At 39.1% G+C, this 19,752-nt stretch overlaps 1 protein-coding gene across 19 annotated transcripts in view; it reads right to left on the bottom strand.

Moving 5' to 3' along the window:
• Positions 1-19,752, bottom strand: part of syne1 (spectrin repeat containing nuclear envelope protein 1) — a 371,674-nt gene that overhangs the window by 149,471 nt on the left and 202,451 nt on the right. For all 19 annotated transcript variants that reach the window (XM_062977242.1, XM_062977181.1, XM_062977206.1 and 16 more), the window contains 10 exons: positions 19,064-19,381; positions 18,527-18,682; positions 14,195-14,365; positions 13,213-13,539; positions 12,030-12,182; positions 11,331-11,498; positions 8,609-8,785; positions 7,737-7,883; positions 3,943-4,068; positions 2,392-2,568 (listed from right to left, as the gene is read on the bottom strand). In XM_062977242.1, coding sequence (XP_062833312.1) covers positions 2,392-2,568; positions 3,943-4,068; positions 7,737-7,883; positions 8,609-8,785; positions 11,331-11,498; positions 12,030-12,182; positions 13,213-13,539; positions 14,195-14,365; positions 18,527-18,682; positions 19,064-19,381 — 1,920 coding nt within the window. The remainder of the gene's footprint in view (positions 1-2,391; positions 2,569-3,942; positions 4,069-7,736; positions 7,884-8,608; positions 8,786-11,330; positions 11,499-12,029; positions 12,183-13,212; positions 13,540-14,194; positions 14,366-18,526; positions 18,683-19,063; positions 19,382-19,752) is intronic.

Here is a 19,752-nt window from a genome sequence, read left to right as displayed (position 1 = left end):
CCTTTCATGAGATATCATGATTTCTCAGCAAAGAAGAGTACAGCGGAGCTTGGTATCCACTGGAGTTTGGTTTCTGAACCCCCAGCAGATACCAAAATCTGTGGATTCTCAAGTTCTATTAGAGACAATGGTGTAGTAAATGGCTGACTTTTATATAAAATGCCAAATCCATAAATAAAGGACTAACTATAATTTGAAATGTCCTATCTTCTTGCAAAATTCAAAACAAAATCTGACAGGGACCCAACATTTCCAGTGCCCTTAAAAGAGATTTCTCCTTGTTCTATTTTACAAGCATACTGTGCATGCTATTTCTTTCAACTGAATGAAAAGATAACCAAGCACCTGCCTAAAAGCACTGGACAGAAATGCTAACTTTTTCACATTTTCTATAGTATGAACGGGAAAAATAGATATTGATGATAAGGCCTAGAGGAGGTACAGACATACTGATTTAAAAAACCTTCTTTATTCCTTTAAAAGAAAAACAGTTCTGGGTTTTCATGTTTTTCTTAAGTGTCTACCTGACACTTAATCAGAAGAGAGCTCCAAAATGTGGCCTAGTGAACCACAGTTTTGAGATCTCATGGGTTAAACTGCAGTTTATAGTGGGAAATTCCGAAGAGAAAGAGGTGGGATTGATTAGCCCTTTTTTGTGAATGTAATACACTCCTTTGCATTTAAAGTACAGCTGATCTTCTAGTTGCAAGACATGCATTCTTAACAAAATGATTTCAGTTGCAGGACAGATGATCTGTGCATAATACTGCTTTGATAGTACAGGCAGTTACCAATTTCTGCAGGTATGTTCTTAAGTTGAATTTATATTTAAGTTGTAACAGATACATGTCTTAAGTGTAACTACAGCGATATATATATATATATATATATATATATATAGATATAGATATAGATATAGATATAGATATAGATATATATATATATAAGCTTTGGACAGCATAGGAAAGGGTTAACACCCCGTAGTGTTTATTTTGCTGTCTGAACCCCTGTTTGGGAGATTCCAACCTCACTTTCTGTCCCTGTGATATTGGATTTTGAAAAATGTGGCTTATTGTGGAAATAAGGATTAGTGATAAAGATTCAGCTAAGCCACCATTTCCCTATGACAACTCTTTCAGGAGTGAATTTCCCTTCATAGGGGTAGATTTTTCTCACTTCCTGTTGTCTCACTCCCCCCCTCCCCCCAAGAGTTGTTTGTAAGTTGGATGTTTGAAATTCAGGGACTGCCTGTATATATGTTCAAGGATTGAAGGAAATACTAAGATGGTAGTTTCTTTTAATTTTTTAAACAAAACCCTTTCCCCCTAAAATTCATTAAGAACCACAGAAAAGTTTTTTGAAAAAAGTATAAAAGGTAGCTTCTGTATAGCTAAAATTCGGGTCAAAGACTGCTTTATTGACTGTATATGAAAGACTGGGTTATAGATTTCCTTCTTCACTGTCAAAATTAATTTAGGATTTGCTCTATACAACACACTTGTTAGTTGTAAGGTAAACAGGATGGAATACTGCTAACTAGTGATGCTGACCAATTTCAGAAGGATTTAGGATATTTATCCTAGCCTGATTATGAGATGAGCCTCAAATCCTATCTCAACTGCATTGCCTTCCACCAGTCCAATTACCAGATTGAAGGTCATGAACTCCAGAAGGGATTTAGGACTTATCACATAAAAGCCAGGAGACACTCGAAACTGCACCTCAACAAAAGAAGCTTGTTTTCCATTGGTTCCCCATACCATCTCTTCAACAGTTAGCAAAGAAAAAGGGAGAGACTGACAGAGGCTACTGAAAACAAGTTGAGCTTTCTAGGATGTTTTGAAGATACAATGTAATTACAAATGAAGATGTTTTCACTAATAGCATTTTGCATTAATTTATTTTAGAGATCATTTTGCCCATGCATAAATATAGAAAAATAATTTTTTAGATGTGATAGAACTTGTCCTTTGATTAAACATTGCATTCCTCACTGAGCACTTTCATATCAGGATGGTATTGTCCACTGAATAAAGCAAAGTGTCCTAGGAAATTGGTGCAAGATTGTGGAGATAACAAACAAGTCACCTATTCTATTTACAGAGGAGGAATACAGATAAACTCAGAGAGCCTCCCTTTTTACTTATTATTGCTCAACTCTTTGAAATAAAGTAAATTGTAAAATACATAAAGACATTCAGCCACCTGCCCTTCCAGTCCCAGAACAGTACAGCTTGAACACATAAAGTGCCACCCCTACAATACATTCCTTCTACATAGCTGCACTTATTCAAGAGAAATGAGGCACAGCTTTCAAAGGGTGCAAAATATGACAGGAAATTAACTGCTGGTCACGTATTTTCTTTCATTTCAATGATAGCAGCTCCTTACCTTCACCTGCAAAACCATATTCTGTGCAATATTGGGTTCTAGTTCTGCACCTCGTCTCTTCATATTCTGAAGTTGCTGGTCGGCATCCTGGAAATATATCCAAAGTTCTGCTTTCATTTGCTTTACTTCCTCCCAGCCCTGAGCAAGGTATTGAGAGTTCATTATCCGATCTTCAATCTGAAAAATATAGAAGAGGGTGGCAGGAACATTTTTAACACAATTATTTTAGGGCTGTCTTTGATGTGCACTGTCATTTTATGTAGGGCAGACTCTTGGGAGAGATTTACAGTAGGGGGTAGGGATGAAGGATAAGGCAGCTTGCGCAAGTCTCCATTGTGTATGATGACTTAACCCTGTAAAATATCAAAAGAGAAGCATAGCTCAGGATAACTTCTCCACTCATTAAAATATTCCTTACTCTCTAGGCCTGATGAGAACATAAAATCAGTTTAAATGTATAGCACTGTAGTTACAAACTGATTTGAAAGGAAGCTCTCTCCCTTTTCTGCAATCAAAGAATAGCTCTGATCTACATGTTTTCTATGTGACATGGTTAAATCTGTTTCAGTCTGACTTGATTGTTTGATTATTTTGTCTTTTAGCTATATTTTTTATTCAAACAAGGAATAATAAAATAATATAGAAGGATTTCTGATAAGCGTGTTGAGCTTCCTTCATAGAACACAGCATGTTGCCTTTAAGATTTAAGCATGGCAAAGGGTTATTAACCTTAAGGCTAGGTCCTTTGGTGGGTTTTTTTCTTCCCTATTATCTTGCTTCTCCAGAAACAGAAAACGGAAGTTAATATAGGTCTGTTGCAACAATGGGTTACCGATTCCTGGATCTGTGTCATTTGGTTCCATGGTAAATCTGGATGTAAATCCAGATTTTAAACACAAATGTGAAATGTGTCATTTTATTTTAAACTTGTTTATATCACAATCTGTTTTTTAACTTTTAAATTGCTTAAGATCTCTATAGCCTTTTAAAATGATATTTATTCCACATTGTTTCAAATTTGTCACATTGGTTTTACTATATTTGAGATCATGGGATAGGTAGTATGATAAATTAGCAGTATTTCACAGTTTTAGATATTTTAATGTATCATTTTATTATTTATTAATTAAAATTTAGTTATTTAAGATGATTTTACACAATTAAAGTAAAAATTCTTGATAGAAAGCAATATCATGGGATGATATTTAAAGGTATTCTGAAATCCTAAACTTTCTACATCCACTTGCAGTATGTTCTCTGTTTCTGTTATACACTAAATTTATGATAATTAGTAATTAGAATCCTTATTAAAGTGTTTAAATTCTTATTTTCAATGTGAATATCTAGATACTTTCCCACTCTAAACAAACACCACATAATTTCTTCTGGATTAGAGAAAAAGAGTAAGAGAGAAATATGTTTATGAGATTGGAGGCCATATGTACAGTAGCTTTTCTCCAACTAATATTACCTAATGTAACCTGTGAACAAAATAAGACAATTACATCTCTAAGAAGGATTAGAGAAGGTTTTCTACAGTTTGATCCATACCGTTTGCTTTGTTAGTTGAATGTCTGTTGCTATATTTTTCACTGTGCTGTCTGCTAAATCACACATAGAACATAAAAGATCCAAGTAGGTGCTGGCTTGTTCCTGCAGAGCTCTGAAATGCTTCACCTAAAGGGAATAAGGAGATGTTTTCATGAAGTCGGAGATTATCATAGTTCTCTAAGAATACAAATTTATAAAATAATCCAAAGTATGATACCAGAACCAAAGTATGATATCAGTCACCATTGTTAGTGTTAACTAACCATAACACTGTATATATAAATACAAAGTTTTGAATAAAAATAACTGAAGATAATCCAATAGAGCATAAAAGCATTGATACAACTACCAGTACTACTGACTATACCAAGAGTTAATACAATTTCAGATTACAGTTAGCTTTTTAAGAAATCTGTTTGCTTTCTGAAGACACAGCAGGTCATTGATCCAGCGAAAAGCAAGAGAACAGGATTCAGGTTCTTACTGCTGAGTTAACAAGGGATTGCCTGTCTAGACTAACTAATTATTGTCCATCTGAATAGATTCATCACTGTCTGGTTTCTCTGAATAATTTCTTAATCCAGCCTAATCTTAATAGCATTATAGTCTCAAGTACCAGCTTCTGATGAACTGCTCTTGAAGATGTCCCTATTCATAAAAGGAAGTGCTAGCACATACATATATAGCCACACATCTTTAGATCCATATTTATATCTATATGTCAGTTTGTATCTATATGTCCATATTTATGTCTGGAATGTCAGTTTGTTGGCTGCCTTGGATGAGATTGCTCCCAGACGCCTCCTTCGCCCTCGCCAGAATCGCTCCCCCTGGTACACTAATGAGCTATGGACGATGAAGCAAGCATGAAAGCGGCTGGAATGCCGGTGGTGATGGAAACCCGACGAGGTGTCGGTGTCCGCTTTCAAGACTTTTTGCAGGTCCTACGAATCAGCCATTAAGGACGCTAAAAAATCTTACAATTCCTCCTTAATAGCCTCTGCTAGATCGCGCCCAGCACAAGTATTCAAAAAAGTTCGTGCTTTGATCAGTCTGGCTCCCTTAGTCCAAAACCCAGCAACCACGGCTCTTACAGCAGTGGCATTCCAGAAGTTTTTCACTGATAAAATCACTGTGCTTCGGCAGGAACAGCCCCCTACAGTTGATACCTTGAGAGAGCTTGAGACTTTGTGGCCGCTTAGTGGGCCTATCTTTGACTGATTTACTCCGCTTGACAGGGAAGATGTTGCTAGAATCCTGGCTGTTGCAAAACCAACCACCTGTTCCCTTGATCCGTGTCCCTCTTGATTGGTGAAGAGCTGCCTGGAAGATCTACTTGATCCATTGAGTAATATAATCAATGGCTCTCTTGAACAGGGGGTCTTCCCGGACAACCTAAAAGAGGCAAGGGTTCGTCCCTTGCTAAAGAAGCCTAGCTTGGATCCCATGACCCTTGCTAATTACCGTCCTGTCTCTAACCTTCCATTCTTAGGTAAGATGAGAGAGCAGGCTGTACTGGGACAATTGCAACAATTTTTGGATGATACAGCTGGCCTGGACCCTTTCCAATCAGGTTTCCACCCTGGCTAAGGGACGGAAACAGTCCTGGTTGCCATTACAGATGAACTTCATTGCCAGTCTGATAGCGGCGGATCAGCGCTACTGGTACTTCTCGACCTTACCGCAGCGTTTGACACCGTTGACTACGATCTAATGATTCACCGTCTAGCCATGTCCGGAGTTCGCGGTCAGGCCCTCAATTGGTTCAACTCATTTCTCCAAAACCAGAGCCAATGTGTGGAGTATATGGATCAAGTCTCTGAAAGATCTCCCTTCCTATGTGGGGTACCCCAAGGTGCAATTCTCTCCCCTCTTCTCTTCAACATCTACGTTAGACCCCTTGCTAGTTTGGCTCGGAGTTTCGGCCTAGACTGCTATCAATATGCGGACGACACCCAACTCCTTCTGCACTTGGAGCCTGGAGCAATGTTAATACCAGACAATTTCCTCTTATGTCTGGAAGCTCTGTCAAACTGGCTACGTGCTAGTAGACTGAAGGTGAACCCGGCGAAGACTGAGATTCTCTGGCATGGCTGCTCGATTGGTTTGACCCATTTGCTACCCACCTTCGATGGTGTTGCCCTATCTCCTTCGCCTACCATTAAGAGCTTGGGTGTCATCTTGGATTCACAGCTGACAATGGAAGCTCAGGTCGCTGCTGCCAGCAAACAGGCCTTTTTCCATCTATGACAAGCGAGGCAATTGGCACCCTATCTATCTGATGAGGCTCTGGCAACAGTCATCCATGCCACGGTCACATCTAGGCTGGACTATTGCAACGCCCTGTATGTTGGCCTTCCGATGTCCACGACCCGAAAGCTCCGGATTGTTCAGAATGCGGCAGCCAGGCTACTCACAAGAACACCCATGAAATGCCATATAACACCAGTTCTGCAGCATTTGCATTGGCTTCCAACTGATTACCATGGTCTATATAAGATGCTAGTTCTGACCTTTAAAATTCTTTACGGCCAGGGCACATCGTACCTTAGGGACCGTCTCTCCTTCTCCCATCATCGGAGGTTGCAATGACCATCCCAACGCAATGTACTTTATATATCGGGTCCTAGAGAAGTGCACTTGGAAAGGACCAGATGCAGAGGTTTTTCTATTTCTGCCCCTGCCTTATGGAATGCCTTGCCACCCTATATGAGAGCCATGCGTGAGTTAGGGCCTTTTACCCTAGCACTCAAGACCTGGCTCTTTACTAGAGATTTTGATCTATGTTAATTTTTTCAATATTTGTATGTATGTTTTTATCCTTTACAATTTTATCTTGTAAATCGCCTAGAGCATCTTGGATGGAGGGAGATTAATAAGTAATTAAATGATGATGATGATGATATGTATAAGTGTACATTTAGAAGACTTTAAGGAATAACACCAAGGATGCAGTTAGATTTCCTTACTCTCCATCTATTCCATGTTGAACTCTTCCAAAAAATTTTAAAAGCTCCAGTTATATTATGAAAGGTTATAGAATCATAGAATCGTAGAGTTGGAAAAGACCTCATGGGCCATCCAGTCCAACCCCCTGCAAGAAGCAGGAAATCGCATTCAAAGCACCCCCGACAGATGGCCATCCAGCCTCTGTTTAAAAGCCTCCAAAGAAGGAGCCTCCACCACTGTCCGGGGAGAGAGTTCCAGTGTCGAACAGCTCTCACAGTGAGGAAGTTCTTCCTGATGTTCAGGCAGAATCTCCTTTCCTGTAGTTTGAAGCCATTGTTCTGTGTCCTAGTCTCCAGAGCAGCAGCAAACAAGCTTGCTCCCTTCTCCCTATGACTTCCCCTCACATATTTGTACATGGCTATTATGTCTCCAAAGGTTGCCAAATGCCACCAAAAAAAAAATCACTGCAGAAACATTGTGATGTGTTTAAAATTTGAAATTATTTAGATGGATGTTACAAACAGTTCAGGGCAATACCAATCCCTTGCTCAATACTGACTTTTCTTAAATCTTCTACTCCAGCTAAACAGAAAACTGTTGCCAGGATTGTGCTTGTTTACATTTTTTTTGTTCTTGCAAGGGAGAGGTTAATGTCAATGATGTTAACAGAGGATTAATGGAGACTTCATCATAGCATTACCCAAGGATCTTTTTGACAGCTCACACTCTAGAATCTATTTCAGTGATTAGCATGTTTAATTATGAACATATTTCGGAATTCATATAGATATATTTTGGTGCATACATCATTTGGATCAAATATTTCCCAGTTGATTGTTTTTTACCTGTTTAACAGCATCTGCCAAGCTGAATGGTGGACGAGGAACTGGCTTTAACTCTGGCCGAACTGCAGACAGCCAAACCTGGCATTGTTGAAGAGTATCTTGATGGCTAACATGTTTTTGGAGTTCCTTCTCCAAGCTTTGATACATCTAGAAAGAACCATAGATGAATCATTTAATCTTTATGATACCATTCTTAAAACAAGGAAAAATGTGCCGAATCTATTAAACTAAGCTAAAAACTTCAAGAAATGTTTTTGCTTTTACAATACTATTGAGGCAAAAATCAGATAATGCCATTTTACTAATTGTACTAAAATCAGTTTTAAGTATGATAAACATTGCTGTTGTTGTGGTGTACCTTCAAAATGTTTCTTCCTTATGACCACCATAAAATGAATCTATCACAGGATTTTCTTTGCCTTCCTCTGAGGCTGAGAGAATATAATTTGACCAAGATCCCACAGTGTATTTCCACAAATAATAGAAGATTTTAAGCCTAGTTTCAGAGTTATTTATTTATTTATTTGCCCCACCTTTCTCAACTCTGGAGTAAGGCGGTTTACAGAATTTGGGAAAAAAATCAATGCTGTGCAGACACAGAAAGAAAAACACATCAATGGAAGTATAAAACAATCTAATACAAACAATTAAAACATATTAATAAAACAAATTAAAAACCATATAAAAGAGTTGTAGTCCAATGCTCAAATAATTCCATCATACTGGCCTTCTAAATGTAAACTAAACCTCTTGATTATTTTCCATATTTAATCTTTAATTATTTATATAATTTTTATCATATATTGCTTTTTTTGTATCTGCAATTTCTGTGCTCCTGTGTCACTTGTTAAATATGACTGGACTGAACTTACTCTTTGGGCTGTGCTACAGATGGCTGAATAGCTGTCCCTTGTTCCCTGGAGCTGCGTTTCTACATTCTGCTTAAACTTTGCTTGTAGATGCTCAGCACAATCATTGATTAAGAAATCTCCCTTGTTTTTAAGGCTGTTTAGGTGATCTTCAAATCCAGCAATTTCTTCCATCATTGCCTAAGACAGCACCATTCAAAAGACCACAGATTACAGGAAATATCTTCAGTGCTTAACATTCATATATGTACTGTATGTTTTTTTCTTGAAAAAAGGCTTATTTTTTCACAAAAAGATTACATTGCTAATTTAGATGGCCTTCTAAAGGAATTGATTTAGAAATAGCAGTGCACTGTGATACAAGTTTCAGGTTCATGCAATTCTTTTTCTCCACCCCACCCCACCCCACCCCTTTTAAGAAAAAGAGAGACAAGCAGAGTCTCTTATAGTGGTTTGTATTGTATCTGAATATGGAGGAGCATTCTGCACAAAACATAACCCAAAAACTTGGATTATAAATATTGTATTTCACAGTGTAATAATCACACTTTTTAATCCCCCTTTTTGGCCAAAAGAAAGGGGATGTGATTATTATGTGGTGGAAAATAATTCCAGTTCTGAGGCTTCACTCAGCTGGCAGTTGAGTGTAGCCACATAGCTGGACAGGGGCAGCACATGGGTGAGTCTGTTTACCCGTCTCAGGAAAGGAAAGGAAAGGAAAGGAAAGGGGGTGGGGTGCATGGGCGAGTGAAGCTTCAATCACCCACACACCTCTTCCCTTGGAGCTACTGGGATTCACTTGGCTGCTGGCCAAGTGAAGCCCAGTAGCTGGAATATCATTTTGGGTGCCTCAAGAAAAAAGAGGAGATTATTACATGGTGAAATAGTTAAGATGAATCCTAGTTTGTGGACAAACAATAGTTTGTTGCTTTTGGATGCAACAACAAACTAGGATTTATTAGTAATCAGAAACAAAAGCTTTTGATTTCCCTTTCTGATGTGTAGAAGGGAAAAAGAGAAAGAATACAAGTCTAAAGCTAATTGACACTCATGAATGTAAAACCACACCCCATTTGTTATCATGTGTTGAATGTTGCCATTATGCAAATGGACCAATAGTGTCAATTGGATTAAGACTAGTAGTTTAATTAAGGCACTCGTCTGCACTGACAAAACACAAACTGTACATCCCTTGCTTCTCCACTGATGTCATGAAGCTTTGGGACATACTGATTTAAATTCAAACATTTTTAAAATTCACATAACTTACCTGTTTTGCTTGGACACAATACCTGGAAGAATGTTCAGTTAAATTAAAAAACCAACGTCTTCTAGTGATTCATTTAATTTTCAAATGAATATATAGAAATATTGGAAATGTATCCTAGATATTCAGTTTGTAAATATGCCCAATCCAAAGTCAAAAGGCCAGGCCTATGGTGCAGGAATGCTTTTGAAGGCATTCATGAATGAGGTCAAGCTGATCATGTGAGGGACAGGCTGCCGTTGCTGGTCTTTCCTTATCACTTGATGAGGGGCACACTATTTCAGAAGGGTCTGCCACTTGTCTTGACCTCTCCTTTTTCTGCTTGTGTGTGTGACAGTGCGTGTGAAACTGTGTTGCATCAGGACCAAATAAGAAACACTCCCACCACCACCAGTATATCACCTGAGACTTTTTAGACTTACCCCACACTGTTACTGTTTAGTGTGGAAATTGGGAGTCACTTAAATATATTGTCATTGGCAGGTTAAAAGTTCGATTATATTTGGTAAGCACTACATAACTCCCTTTGTGGGTGAAGGGTAGGTTTCTAGAAGAGCTTCTCTGCGTTCTGTGGCTTGGTATTTTGGGTTATTCTTGGGGTTAAGGTGCTTGCCTAAGGGTGGTCTGTGGAGTTTGTCAGGGACTTGACACCTATTCCTTGCCTAGATCCATTAGATGGGTTAATCCCCCCTTTATTCCTCTTTCAGGTCTGCAGGGTTCAATAAATACTTAAAATTTCCATTATGAATATATTCAAACTCACTATGCCTGGCCACGTATTGCTGTGGCTTATGGGAATCCTTTGTTGGCCAGGTGGAATAGCAGTGAATAACCTTGCAGCCTCAATAGGCTGCTTTCTTCTTATGGAAATCCTTGTTTACTGAGCTGGAATACAATGGAATAGGCTTGCTGCATGGAAGGCTGGGTATTTGCGTTCTAGGGGAATGTACCATTCTGGGGAGGGGTGGTGGTGAAAAATAGATATATGCCAATGTTTTTTTTTGGGGGGGGGGGTTGAGTAAAGGATATACCTTGGATGTGTTGGTGTATTGTGGCCAAAATTGGTGACATTTGTCCCAGTGGTTTTGTTAACTTGGTCCTAATTATGCACATAACACACACACACACATATATGATAAGAATTCTGGAATTTGGTTTTTTTTAATTAGAAGCAACATTTCCCAAAAGAAGAACCATCGTTTTTGTTTCTAAAATATACTTTACTAGCATTTGGTCAACTAAACATGACCCACAATTTTCAATTTTCCACAAACTGATCATAGCATCTCAAAAGTTCCAGCAACGTAAGAGAAAGTTTCTTCAGAGAAAGAAAGAAAGATTACTAGTATTACAGCATCCAAAGTTCTATTAACAAGATGTAGAACTATCAACAAATTTCTTCCACTGAATGAACTGTTGAAACTATTCAACTATTGCTGGGTGCTCACTTAAACTTACCTTGTGACTGGCTAAATACTGTGTTATAATTTCTAGATTACTATTCTCCATAAGGTCTGGAGTAACAAGCCTGCTGGACATCTGTAACAACCACTTTTCCACTTCTTGTAATTCATTGTTATACTCTTCGTGCTGTTTTACTTTCACCTCTAAGTTTGCAACATGTGTCTGTAAAAAATATTTTAAATAAACTTTTCAATTCCTTTCATGAAAACATATTAACTGTAGAAGAATCATGTTTGAAACTCCAATTTCTAGTTATTTCTGGAAGAGATATAACTGGAATCCAAAATGCAGTTCACAATGTCATCCCATCTCTTCTTTTGGGAAGAGATGGGATGACATTGTGGACTGCATTAACACAGAGTAAGTAAGTAAACTTTTATTACAGTCAATGACCAGCTCGTAAACATTAACACATATTCTTTTGACAGAGTCCTTCTTCAATGTCATTTTAAAAGACGCAAGATACACCAATCCTTCTCAGCATCAGCTTTGGTAATTCAGTAGAATTTCATTGGTGCAAGCAATTCATGAACCAAAGTCAATAGGCCTGAAAATAATCATGTCTCATTCATCAAAATGGTTAACTTAACTTACAGTAGCAGTCCAGATTATACACCTAAATTCACCTGTAATCAGCATCAATTTCTACCAGGAAACAAATGCATTTATTAAAAAAAAACCCACAGATTTTACCTTTGCAATGGTGCAGACCTCCTGGTATTCTGCCTGAAGCTTTTGGATGTTTTCTGCTAAATTAGCATCATGGACCAGTTCAAGGAGGCACTCTCCTTTTTCAAACACGGATTTTATGGAGGGTTCATGTGACAGCACAGTCTGCTGGATTGACTAAAATTAAAAACATAGTTAAAACATATATAGTTTTAAAATGAATGTAAAAATCTAATAACCCACAACACTGGGAAAATCACTCTTTTCCTATTTGAAAGGGAACCAGGAAAATCCAGAATAAGTTATGATACAAGTGTGTTTCTTTAAGTTTCCTTTAACAGGCCATGGCAGTTTCTGATCACTCCTAACATGTTTCAAAGACATCACCATTGAATCACAAGCTTATCTTAGATAGGTGTAGGGCTTTCATGAAAAGAAGAGATGCTTTCATCCCCATAAAATTTCTTTGTTTTGTGAAATGCTCCCAGTAATTTTCCAGCATTTTAATAAATAAAAAGAGTTGTATAATAGTATACACAAACACTGTGACATGTTGATTCGATCCAAGAATATGAAAAAGCAAATGATGCCAACCAAAAGGAATATGTGACAAAATCACTAGCTCTTAAGAAAACGATCTTTCTTGCTCATTTCACCATTTAAGTATGAATGTACAACAACAATATGTGCTTCTCTATGTGTGCAATTTTCTCTGCCATAGGTTCATGCTTCCTAAAGGTATGGTAGCTATGTGCCCTTGTGTAAGTTGGCAGGAGATTACTGTTCCCACCAGGAATTGGGTCTTTCCTAGATTTTTTTTCTGTTAAAAACATTATAACAGGTTTGTGCACATGGGTACACACCTATCAGTATTAGTGCACCTCAGCTTAACAGAATATACAGTTATTCAAATGCATGACAAACAAACAAAAGAAGTGGGGTGTCAATGGCTGTGTGGCCAAAAATAATGTGAAGAATTAGAAATGTGGACTACCTTCTAATAGTGAGGTGGAAACTATATGACTGATCATGACAATCTCACCATGATGGATGTGATGCGTGTGGAGTTACTACATGGCCAATGCAAACTGAGAAAAAGCGATGGCAAACCCAAGGGTTTTTTTGTCAGTATAAACAAGGCATTAAAGATAACACACATATTTTTTTATTTCAAAAATGAGTTTTTAACCTGAAATAACCTGCTCACCTTGTATTTGGATAACTGTGCCTTTTTCTCAAACAACTCCATTTTAGGATCCACCGCTGTGTGCAGTAAACTCTGATACTCTGACAGCCACTGGGTTTGTACTTTGTACTTATCTAAGAACTCTTTTGTTAAATGGAGACACTTCTCTAATGTTGTGTGCTCTTTTCTGATAGAAAAAGTCATCTTATCAAGTTGCTCCATACAGCCTCTGATCTCCTTTTTTAACTGCTCAGCTTCATCTCCTTCCATATATTTCATAACTTTCTCTCCTTTCTCACGGGAAGATTTCAGCAAATTGTGACCAATATCCATGTCACTCATGAGTTCCTGCAAACAACAAATGTAGAAAATAAATAGTTTTCAGTGGAACCAAACAGTAACTCATTTGTGCAGATTCAGCTTTATTCCTACTGACACAATCCTTTTAATTATTAAATGTCAGGCAATTAACCAACTTATGGGCAACAAGTTTAGCCATGTATGAAGCCACCACACTCCTTGCTTTACCACAGCTAACCCAGGATATTTGTGACTAATTGTGTTTTCATATCTGAATGAGAGATAATTGGTTCCAGAACAAGACACAGTATTAAACCATAAATAAAAGTTGGTTTGTTATGCAGGTTTGTAATAAAATTCAGATAAAGTTCAGATAAAATGAGAAACCATCGTTGATTAGGCATTTTCTGATCTGACTGTGGAAAAATTAAGAGGCTGCATTTATAAGGAAATTGCTTAATTAGCAAAGAAATATCAATTAAAGGTTCATACCAGGAAAGTTAATATATGAATTAATTTTCTTTCAGAACTGGGCATTCTGATTACTGGAATGTTTTTCTGGTATGGGATAGATTTCAAATTCTCTATGCTGTTTCATTTGTTATTTCTAAATCCCAATTTTAGTGATATTCTGGTAATTCCTTAGTTGTTATTTTTCCCCAAGACTATCCAAGGATACATTCAGATTGCCCATAAACTATACCTCAAGTTTCTGCATTTTCTTCTCCATTGCTGCTTTATCTACTACTTCAAATTTTGTGATCACATTGCTGAATTTTCTGTGTGTAGCTCCAAACCATTCTTTGTAAGCACTGAAAGCAAGTTCAGATTCCTCCATACTACGAATTTCTTCTTCAAGGAATTTTATTTGTTCCTGCAAGCAAATTTCAAATAGGAGTAAGGTTTGCTATTCACTCATTTCTTAATTCCTAAAAATGTATTAGTGGCTACAAAATAATATTCTTTTAAATAAAACAGGGATAGGGAAATGCAGTTACTTTTTATTGTTACTAGATTACTTATTCCCATTAAGAAACAAAATTACAAGCATTTTTATTCTACTTCAATCACTTACCTGCTCAGTGTCATAAACTGAGCCTATCAACCCTAGAGATAATGGGTGACAGATGTGAGATCACCCTCATATCAAAATGGAAAAATAATCTAGGATAATGAAGGGCAGTCTCTAAACAAGGTGTTGAAAGAATGGGAGAAAGTAGAGAAATGTTTAAAGGAATATGTCTTACAAGTGGAAGAGTAGAAAATTTCTACCAATAAATATAACAGGAAATTTGTGAGAATATCTAGTAATTATATAAAAAAGATTGTAAAAATCTTAAAGAATTCAACATTAGAGGAAATAAGGAAGTGATAGTAGTCTCTGTGAACAAAAAATAAACATTAAGTAGTTACATTTTCTTTTCACTAAATGGAGTGCAAGATGATTAAGGAATAGCTTCTACTTCAAAGGGAAGGAAGGCAGTCTAGACAAGACACTGAAGGAATGTCTTTTATTATTATTATTTAATTGTATTATGCAATGTTTGCCTGCTTTAAGTGTACCCTTTTTCTTTGTCCCTTTTGATGATGTATGCTTTTTGGTTGGAACTTAATAAAAACATTTCTTTAAATAAACTATATCTGTCAAAGGTCAGATGCCAACTGAGAGCAAAATATAGTTTATTTAAGTAACAACTCAAAAATAACTCAGTAAATTGTCAGAGGCTTAAAACACTTAACCTTCAGTGTTATTAAGCAGTCAAAACAGAAAAAACACCAAAAACATGAACTGGCATATAATCCGGATTAATCAGAGATATAATCCGGATTTAACATAAAGTACTTGAACTCAGCCCAAAGACACAAAATGGGCTTAAAATGGCAAAACAAACAAAGGTAAATCACTGCAAAGCCCCAAAACTTTCCCCAAAACCCAGGAGTACAGCAGCGATTCTAAACTGAGGAAAAAACCCAAACCAGGTTAAAAGCTCTTTGCCAAAAGCAGCACAAACAAACAAAACAGGAAAACGCTGATGATTTAGCGGCAAGCCGCTGCAGAGTCGGAAGCCAAGCCAGGAGCCAAAGGAGCGTAGCGTTGTAGCGAAGTCAAGCCGGTCCGAAGTCGGGATAAGGGAACAGCGTCAGGGTCAGAAATGAAGCCAGCAGTCAGCTACGGTAGACAGTCACGGATATTAGAACGATGCCAAGCCGAGTTTGGGAGTGAAGAGATAAGCCAAGTCGAGATTCAGTCCAAGGTCCAAAGGGTGAAGTCGTCACAGGAAGGTCCACGTCAAGGGATGGCACAAAAAGCCAAGGCAACAAAGGCAAACAGCAGATCTGTTGCAAAGTCCCAAGCCAGTCTTCAGAATCACGTACAGGAAACCCAATGGCGCCCAGCAACACCTTGCTACACGCAAAGAATAGTGGCCAAACATCCCCAATTTATTTAGGTTTCCTTGGGCATCCAAACTTCCAACGCCCTAGGGTCAGATGTCCAAAGTTTCTCAACAGAATCTGAGCTCCAAACAGCCAACGCCCTAGGATCAGGCGTCCCAAACTCCTCATCAGAATCAACATCATCCTGCCCAAACCCAACTCTGTCCACACCTGTGGAACTACCCTCATTCCTCCAGGCAGACCATGTGGGATCTGCTTCTGAAGATACCCAAGCCTCTCCAGCATCTACAGCATCCATGGACCCAGATTCCTCCCCAAGATCCTCCGGAGCCCGTGCCCAATCTATGCCAACTTCCTCTGTCACCACTGGTTCCTCAGCATCCATTTCCAGCTCAAGATCCCCTCCCAAGTCCCCACATGAATCCTCCTCGGAAGACTCCCCATTAATCTCCCTGATTCTCTTCCTGTGTAAATCTTCCAGCGAGCCCTCCTCGCGAGGGTTCTTCCTTCCTCTCCTGATCCCTCCATTATCACTCACAGCCTCAGAAGACTCATTCTCAATATCAGTGCCTAGAGTAAAGCATGTTGTTCTGTTTCTCTGGATAATATAAGCTTTCTTCACACCTCATATGCAAGAAAAGGGATGGTGAGTTGGGAGTCCAGTTGGTTGTTTAAATGGGCCTGATCCACAACACATCATATGCCTCTCCAACCCTGAACAGACATATCTTCTGAATACCTTGTACATTTAGAACACTGTGAAAGCTACTGTCTCAATTCTGGTGACATGCCAAGAAGAGCTGGGCCCGAAAGCTGTAAGACCTCAGAGCAGGGACAGGACTAAGTCCCCAGGGCCTCAACATACTCTGTTATTTTTACAGGAATATGTTAATTTACCCATGCATAGACATAAACTGGAAATTGAGTTATTCTTTCTTGTTAAATAAAGATCTCCATATGGGCCTAAAACAGTCCAATCTTCAAACCCCATATGTACATGGAGATAGCAAAAACGCCTCCATGTATCTTAGGGAATGTGGAAAGTATTAACATTTGTGGAGGCAATTCAGAGAGCTGGGAAGTTCTGGGGCTTGAACTCTAAAAACGTTCTAAGAACAATGAAAATGCAAGCATTGCAAAAAAATAAAATAAAAAGAATTGGAACATGTGCCATTATGACCCCATGAACAGAAACACAGATAGTTGGCGAAATTACCCACCCTACGATCAATGATCCCCAGAAACATGTGTACGTCTATAGTATGTATGTGTGTGTGTGTGTGTGTGTGTGTGTGTGTGTGTGTGTGTATATATATATATATATATATATATATATATAAAATAGTTACTGAGGATCTTCACATACCACACATGCACATAAACATCTGTCTTACTGATCTGCTTATGCATATTTATAAAGCTCCGCAAAAACACCATGCAATGGTACTGACTACTGTATCAAGGATCTTGGTTTGGGGGGTTAGCAATGTTGAAGTATTTAGTGTACATCTGCAAAATGCTATGCAAATAAAATCCTGGGTTCTTCCAATATTTTTTAATATAGACATTCTCTTCAGTTATGTGACCAGTGGAGAGCTTAGTTGGAAACAGGGCCGGCCGGAGATATTTTTTAATGGGAAGCGGGGGTGCTGAAAAGCGCCCCCGCCACCCGCGCCCTGGCCCCGCCCAGCGTGCCCTGGCCCCGCCTCCCACGCTGCGTGGGAGGCGGGGCCAGGGCGATTAGTGAGGGGGGGCGGGGCCACAGTTGGCCCCGCCCCCGCCCAGCGTGGCCATTTTGCCCTTAGTAACAAACTAAGGGCAAAAATGGCTTATCTGGCTGTGCGCATGCGCACAGCCAGATAAGCCATTTTTGCCCTTAGTTTGTTACTAAGGGCAAAATGGCCTAGGTGCGCTGTGCGCACGCGCACAGCACACCTAGGCCATTCGGGCCTGACTTCCTGGTCGCGGCCGGCGACCGCCCGGGCGATCGCCGGCCGCGACCAGGAAGTCAGGCCCGAATGGGCTATCTGCGCTGTGCGCACGGGCACAGCGCAGATAGCCCATTCGGGCCTGACTTCCTGGTCGCGGCCGGCGATCGCCCGGGCGGTCGCCGGCCGCGACCAGGAAGTCAGGCCCGAATGGCCTAGGTGTGCTGTGCGCGTGCGCACAGCACACCTAGGCCATTTTGCCCTTAGTAACAAACTAAGGGCAAAAATGGCTTCTCTGGCTGTGCGCATGCGCACAGCCAGAGAAGCCATTTTTGCCCTTAGTTTGTTACTAAGGGCAAAATGGCCTAGCTGTGCTGTGCGCACGCGCACAGCACAGCTAGGGCATTCGGGCCTGACTTCCTGGTCGCGGCCGGCGACCGCCCGGGCGATCGCCGGCCGCGACCAGGAAGTCAGGCCCGAATGGCGCCCCTAGCAGCCAGCGCCCGAGGCGGCCGCGTCCGCGGCCGCCTAGTAACAACCGGCCCTGGTTGGAAATTCAGTGAAGAAACTGCAAGTTGAAGCAAACTGCCCATGGTCCGATGCTGAAATTAAGTTATCTCAAAGTTAGAATTCACATGATATAAATGACAGGCCAGAGTATGTCCATGGCACAAAAACGATGGATTATGGGATATTCACTCAGAACTCACTAATACATGAAGAATAAGGGTTTGGTATCGAGATGCAAGGTGGGTAGCTTGTCTTCCAGTCGCACTACAAGTATTACTTTCTTCCAGAATTTGCTGGGCTAATAGTCCCACTTCTTCAACTTCATCTTTATAGACTGTTATTTCTTCATGCCATTTCTAAAGGAAAGAAATTGTATTTTCAGACAAAATGACAAATGTGGCTTTTAGGATTTTAAAATAAAAAAGAGAAAATTGGAAACAGGTTTCTCATTATATAAAATACATACTATAAACCATGCAGTTTTGATCAGAGAATGTTATTCTTTTTATTTAACAAAAAGAGACATGGAAGAATGAAGAAACTTTTAAAAAGAAAATCGATATTTCTCAGGAGAGGACATAAAAACATTTTGCAGAAAGATGTTTGTTTATAGAATGAGATTGGTTCCTACCCATCTAAAATAAGTTGGTTGGCTAGCTGGCTGACAGATCATTCAGAAGAATTTTAAATCCATTTACACCAATTCATTATAAATAATCATTATATAACTTTATCACCTTCATTTGTTGCAACTGCATTTCCTTTGTGGCTCTGTCAGATTGTCGGCCAGTTCTGATGTTAACTTTCTCCTCCAGAGTTTGAAGCCATTCATCCACCTTCAGAAATTTGTTTTCCATGAGCCTCACTTTGCTTAGGGTAGTGTTTAATTGTGTTCTGACTTCAGAAAGCTTATGTTGATAGACTGTCCAGTCTTGACGTACAGACTCTAGTATTCTGTCTTCCAACTGGGGCACACCCCATGGGATTACTTGCTCCCTAATATGAAGTACTGCATTAAGCAATGCCTGTCCGTCAGCACACTCCACTTGTAATTCCTAAAAAATTATTAAATTATGGCATTAATCAATCACTCATTCCATATTAGAGGTATATACTGGAATATGCTAGGAACTGGAGACATAGCTTATACAGTAATCTCTCGCTTATCCAACATTCACTTATCCAGTGTTCTGTATTATCCAATGCAGTCTGCCTTTTAGTAGTCAATGTTTTTGTAGTCAATGTTTTCAATACATTGGGATGTTTTGGTGCTAAATTCATAAATATAATAATTACTACATAACGTTACCATGTATTGAACTGCTTTTTCTGTTGATTTGTTGTAAGACATGATGTTTTGGTGCTTAATTTGTAAAATCATAACATAATTTGACATTTAATAGGCTAATTCCTTAATCCCTCTTTA

The sequence above is a fragment of the Anolis carolinensis genome, chromosome 1 (assembly GCF_035594765.1).
Source record: "Anolis carolinensis isolate JA03-04 chromosome 1, rAnoCar3.1.pri, whole genome shotgun sequence".
Lineage (NCBI taxonomy): Eukaryota > Metazoa > Chordata > Lepidosauria > Squamata > Dactyloidae > Anolis > Anolis carolinensis.
Note: the sequence above shows the minus strand (reverse complement) of the source record. Positions and strands in the feature narration are given on the sequence as shown.